Genomic DNA, 6,885 nt, shown 5'->3' on the forward strand with positions numbered 1-6,885 from the left:
AATGTACAACGTTTCGACATGATTTTATATTTGTTGTACATTTGCTGTTATGTTAAACTTATATTAAAGTTTTTCTTCATTACCCATTCAAGCCGTCTCCAACTAAACATGATTTTAGGTTTTATCTACATAAATACTGAATACAAGTCTAAAAAAAGTTATAATTTAATTGTATATGTCACTGGTTAGGCCACATTTAGTCTTGGGTTCTTTACCTTAAGAAGGACATTAAATTGTTGGAAAGGATTCAGAGGAGGGTTACTAGAATGGATGGATAGAGGGTTTGTCATGTGAGAAGAGATTATGATCTCCGAAATTGTTTAAGATTTTTTTTTTAATTTATTTATTTGATAGTTTTAGTTCAGTTTAGTGCATGAGACAGCCAAGATGGACCAAGAGGTCCCTTGTTGTCCCTAAATATTATATTATGTTAATTATATAAATGGACATTAACATGTATTATGCTCCTCTTCCTTCCAATTTAACAGATAATCATTTAAAATTGAAAGTCTAATTTGTTTTAAATTTTCAACCATTGAAGAATTCTAATACTCTTACTTTCCAATCAAACAACAGGACATTTGGGTGAATGTATTAAAATGAAATTGTTTATCGATTGATTTGAATTATAATTATCTTAATTAGCACAAGTTTTATTTATTGATAAAAGGTAAATATTTCTAATCCAATGGTAAAGACTAAAATTTTAAATAGTCATACAATACTCAGCATCTTAACACTCACTACACACAATATTGTTAACACACACAAACAACTAAGTATAATATCTTCATAAATTAATTTCACTCACTTATCATTAATTCCCCTCAAAGTTGTTACAATGAATATTGAATCAAACTTTCCATTATTACAGACTAAATGAAGACATCAAAAAAACTTTTGAAATAAGATGCACATTCTGAAGTCACAGTAATTACTAATTTACAATACTGGCAACAAAGTGTGCTTGGAAATTAATCTACACTCTATTTACTGTTACAATTTGCCTAAATGTAAGCTATAATCTTATTATAAAACTGAACAAACTCTGCTCAGAAAACTAATATGACTGGAAAATTGGTGCCTAAACCAAGATATTTCTTTAAAAAACAAGGTCAAGTTATTTCTTTTTAAACTTGAAAATCCAGCTGTAAAAATTCTTTAACTTCAACTCTTCTATCAGTTTTTCACACCCTCTTAAATATTAATTTTGTTTTACTAAATGTACAATAGATTAAACAAAGTACTACATCAAACTACATTTAAGGCTTTAAAAACTTACCCTGGTTTAAAAAATACTGCCTGTAGTAAAGAGCTCCAGTGTCAGTTTTTTCAATAGGGAAGGAAAAACGTTGATATGGGCAACAATGCTTCTTCCACCTAATGTTATCAGTTTTTTCAAGAACTGATAAACCATATGCTGATAAAGGCCTATAAAAGGTAGTTGACCCAGGAACAGTTGTCGCTGAATTCTTCTGACTCAGTCTGCGAGTTAACCTGTTTAAACTAACCATTTTCTCCTTTTCACCACAGAGCTCATTCCGAAAAAAGGAACAACTAAGAACGAGATCATTGCAGCGCCCATCTCCTGGATCCTGATATTTCATTAAAGCATTCCCGTCCCCGCTATGACTATACTGTAGTTTGCTTATTACAGATGCTGCAGAAGCACCAGTAGAAGTATTGCACCTACGAGTTACCAACTTACACACTACTGAAGCAGTTGTGCTCAAATCAACACTGATGCTCTGACAATCATAGTGAGCAAATGTTTTTTTTCTCATTTTCTCTTCAAGTCTGCAGTCAGAATCTATTGACATGTGAGAACCATGCGTACTCAAGTTTGTACTTGTATCCACTTTATTTCTGACTTTCTTAAAAAATATTGTCTCTGCATTGAGCATTTTGACTTTCTCTCTCATGTCCCACAATTTATACAGTTTTGATTTTAAAGTAGGGCTTTGGCAATCCTCCAAACTACCTGAATTGTGAACTAAAGTATTTGAGGCATTCTGGGAAGCTGGTGGAGAATCAACTTTACCTATCAAAACCTCCTGCAATCTAGCAGGTCCAGCACTTCTCTGGTCAGTATGACCTGGTTTAAACTCTTTTAGCATGGAGAAAAAACCTTCATTTGCACCATTTTTTATACCTAAAGATGAAGTACTTCCAAAGTTTCCATGAACGCTCACTGTTCTCTCCGAAAACCTTTCTTTTCTATGTTCTATCTCCAAGTTACTGTTACTTCGGTATAATGCAACTCTACACCCGGGTCGCTGTGTGGTAACTGATATCCTATTCATTCTTTCACTGAGAGTTCGATGTGGGCCATCATTTTGAAGATGAGGATTACATTGTATCAGACTTCTGGATGTTGTATGCATAGTACAATTCTCCAAAGATTGTTTTAACTGTGAGGTCGGTAATTTAATGGGCACTGTGTTCGTTGTATGTGAAGGTTCACTTATTTGAGTCATACTTCCACTTTTATACACATAAGCTGATTTATAAATTTCTTTGTAGTATTCTGCAGTGCGAGCACGAAGCACATCTGATGTCAGCTCATCTTTCGTAGGAAAACTACTTTCTTCTATTGTGCTGGGAACATCAGCCATGTCACTTACAGAAATAAGTTTTGGTTCTTTATTACTATTTTGTAGTGTTTGAGCAAACTAATTGCAATAACACCCAACTTTCCAGCAGTCACGAAGACATGGAGAAACTGCATGGTAAGTCTTTGACTCATGCGAACAGAACATCATTCATTTGAAGTTGACTAGCCATCTGGAATGAAGAACAAGATATGGATGGTTAATCTTCACCCTTGCAGGCAACACTGACACTTAAGAGTAAAATTGCTGAACTCAATTCCACTAGAGAATCATACCAGTCAAGTATTATATAGCACTGGAATATCTGATAAAAAAATTACCAGTACTTCGAGCAGGAAGTAAAAAAAATGTGTCTCTCTATTAACCATGCAATAGTTTTACGGTAGAAAACCTACTTCAAACAACAGGAAAGAACAGTAATCAGCTATGATCACTCTTGTAAGCCATGATTATTCAAAACACTTAGTACACATAAAACAACAAAATAACCCAAAGATTTAAGAATAAAGGTTCAAATACACCGAGTAATTTCATGACTTTGTCTAAACTGTGCATATTTTAAAACTATCTTTACACTGAAAATCTTGCTTCAAAGTATTATACCAAATGAAGTAAAGAAATATTACACTTTTACTCAGCTTAGTGATTTATTAGCAACCTGATTACAACAAAAATTCCACACTCTGGATTTGGTACATCATATCAATGATTTATGTAACTATGGAGATTAGTAATTCATCTCAATCTCACTAAAGCACAAACTTAGAAAATAGTATCCTGCACAAAATGAAAACCATCAAAAAACAAAAAGATTTCAACATTAAAAATGATAATACAAAGTAATCATTTTATTATCACATAGATATTTAGATTATTTCACTTTCTATCAGGCTTACTTCATATAAAAAAACTTTTGATGTTGTAGAAAAATAAAGTGACTTGGCAGGGGTAAAGTAATAATTAAAGTTGTGGAATCTATTTCCAAGAATTTTGACTTCCATAATAAGAAAGTTGTTATTAGTTCATATAAAACTCTTGACAGACTACATTATGAAATACTATATTAAATTTCTCTCTCACTAATATTGGGTGTTGTTTTGATTGGTGAAGGATGAATTCAAAGAGCTGTGGCCACCTTTCACCACGCTCTCTTCATTTTTATGAAGGACACATGTTTGAATGAAAAGATGTAGAGGAATGCTATTAAAATGACTTCCTTCTTCAAAGGTATGCATTTTAAACCAAGATGAAACACTGCTCTGTAAACTTGTTTTCAACCAGGTATATTATGTGAGATTACAATGATTCTCATGTTTTAATACCTTCATCTGAATGAGCTATAAATATGTAAAAATAAGTTTTATGTTCACAGTAACAAACACAAAGTAACACTCCTTCATAAAAGTTGATGCTCTCACCCAAGTGTTTTTGATCTATACAAGACATTCCTTTATAAAATTCGAGTTCTTAACCTAGTGTGTTAGAAAAATCATTCCTCAATACCCATGTTAATGTGGTCCATCATGATAGAGTTCCTGTATAGAAGTCTTGCAGGTGATGTCACAAAACTTCCTGTTTCATTCAACACTGCCATATTTGACATGAATTATCCACTTTTAAAAATCAACAACAATTCATATCAATACACTATCTTGTAAAGTTTTCATGCAGTCAATGGTGTAAACATTGCCTTTGGAAAAACATAAGGATACAATGTTCTACGTGTATTCAGTTTCTCAACATATCTTTCTTTATGCACATTGCTGAGATGACTTACAATGTCAGGTAACGTAATATCAGAGGACAAATTTGTCTTTTTACATCTATGATGAATATCAGCATTTAATGCCCAACATGACAGAGTAAAATATAGACCACATGATTTTTTGACATCAGTGCAAAACCTCTATAACTATAGTTTCTCAGCTGGATGTAATCAACATAAATACAAACACTTTTATACACAAGTTATTTGTCTTATATGGGTGTGTTGCATCAATTTCACACTTCTCTATGAATGTTAATTTGTTCAGCTGTAAATGTTTCAAGCACTTTCATAAGATAATGTACTATGAATATAACATTGTCAGCATAGTTGACTCACCAAAATTGAGAGTATTTTAAAATACACTGTATTGTACTTCAGTAGTCTTGGCATACTGATGTCATACATGTTCAGTAAACTACATATAGTATAAATTAAATACCCAATAGTACCAAAATTCTTGAAACATCAACACTTTAGCTAGATATGGCAATATTGACTGCTATACTAAAAATTGTAACACCTTGGTGACCTTACTAGGTATTTATGATAGTACTAACTTCAACACAGTATATAAACGTACTATACGTTATGGTATACCTTATGTCTGCAAAGTCTTAAATCATGTTATGTTTTCAATATTTAAAAAATGTCTCTACTCAGCTTGGCACACAGATTATTATACTATATTATGGTGCCATGTCTGCAAAGTCTGAAATCATGTTATGTTGTCAATATTTAAAAAATGTCTCTACCCAGCTTGGCACACAGATTATTATACTATATTATGGTGCCAGACTTTGCAGACACAAGGTGTACTAAAAATTACACATACATATGATGATGATATACATATAATTTAAGAACATGGGACCTTTTAGACCATCTAAACCATCCTATACATTACAATAAACTCTTGTAAACCATCCTTTATCAAGCCTTCCCTTAATTTTAAATCCTTTAACTCAAGTTGATTGCATTGATAGAAAAACATGGTTTTTCAGCCAAAGATGACTCCTAGTCCTACTCCGGCAAAATGTATGTTTGTCCACTAGTCCTATTATTAGCTTATGGTTATAATTTATTATTAACTTATTAAGTACGAAAAACAATGATGCCTAGGTTTGTCACTGGAAAATTGTTCGTTTATCCACATTCTATTAGTAATTTCTAATTTCCGCTTCATTCGACCCGAATCTAACTAAAACGTAATGGTAAAACGAATTTTCTTTATATCCTAACGATTAGGGTATAGACTAATTATCATAAATAACACAGCGGATCTTCTTCAGTATAATATTATACAGCTAGGCTTAACTATTGAAAACAGGCCTATTAAACTCAATTAAAGTATTATACTCTTCGTAAATCAGAAAGTATAATGCAAATAAGCGTTGTAAATAAGAAAACAAAAGTTAACTAAAACAGATAGCAAATATATATATAATAACCTTTAAAGTGATATCTGAAGCTGTTTTTCAAATGCTTTGTTTAAAATCTCTTGGCACCTTATTCTGTCATTCACACTCAACCATTAACATATTCCACATGCCTATTGCTGAATGAGCGTCAACAACACCCGAGCGTAACTAACCAGTTTCCGGTCACATGACCTGTGACGAAAACGATGCAATAGTGAATGAATAATATTTTTTTGCAAACAGTTTAATTGCTTATTTTAAATATATATACGCATATAAATCGAAAAAACAATATCATGTGAACAAATTAAATAATTCAGTTAAACTTCCCACGCAATAATTGGAAATTTAACAGTTTTTAATTATTTTTCTCTAATAAAAATACAAGTTTATTGTCCACAGAATTAGAATTCCAGAAGTTTTTCCTAAAACCTGATGAAGAAATAATCAGCCAGTAACATAGCTAAACAGTCACTCTGTTTTCTTATCAGAATATATAGGTTGAAACGGAATCATAAAACGAAGAACTACTATGTTTCAAACAAAAAAATACATAAAAAGTATTCAAAAACTTAAGGTTTAATAAACACCTAACCTCTTTTAAGAGTGAAAATGATTCAGAGTAGTGGGTTGGTGATGAAGTTGATGAGTTATTATGAAACTATTCAGTTATTGCGAAGCCCAATTGTTACACCACTGGTCTTTTTTTCTTTTTTACTTTTCGCTGTTTAATATATTGGTATAACCTATTTCCATCTACCACTGATGTACGTTATATATAGCACAAAAATCTGTGTGTGTGTGTGTCTGTCCGTTGTCTAACTACTCCTAGGTCGCTGGACCAATCTCAAACAAACTTTGTGGGATAATAGTTTGGAACAAGGGGCATGTCAATGAGGGGTTCACAACATCTCCCCCATTATGGCTATCTATTAATTAATCATGTGAAACACTGTGGTAGGACATTAAGAAGTGGATGTTGTAACAGAAAGCACCCCTACCCTCACGTCTTTGGCTGCTACCTCTTCCTACAAAGTCACCCTGACCATCGCATAGTGTATACCATGTTTTAAGTATATATATATAT

The 6,885-nt window shown here is 32.3% G+C and overlaps 1 protein-coding gene across 2 annotated transcripts in view; it reads right to left on the reverse strand.

The window, feature by feature from the left end:
* The window catches only part of LOC106471490 (signal-induced proliferation-associated 1-like protein 2), a 41,836-nt gene extending 35,898 nt beyond the window's left edge, over nucleotides 1–5,938 (reverse strand). For both annotated transcript variants that reach the window (XR_002613268.1, XM_013932090.2), the window contains exons 1-2: nucleotides 5,829–5,938; nucleotides 1,283–2,784 (exon numbers count right to left, since the gene is read on the reverse strand). Coding sequence is in view for 1 of the 2 variants with exons in the window: in XM_013932090.2 (XP_013787544.1) it covers nucleotides 1,283–2,615 (1,333 nt within the window). In the remaining variant the exon portion in view is untranslated. The remainder of the gene's footprint in view (nucleotides 1–1,282; nucleotides 2,785–5,828) is intronic.
* Between the last annotated feature and the right edge of the window lie 947 nt (nucleotides 5,939–6,885).

The sequence above is a fragment of the Limulus polyphemus genome, unplaced genomic scaffold (genome assembly GCF_000517525.1).
Source record: "Limulus polyphemus unplaced genomic scaffold, Limulus_polyphemus-2.1.2 Scaffold4651, whole genome shotgun sequence".
Lineage (NCBI taxonomy): Eukaryota > Metazoa > Arthropoda > Merostomata > Xiphosura > Limulidae > Limulus > Limulus polyphemus.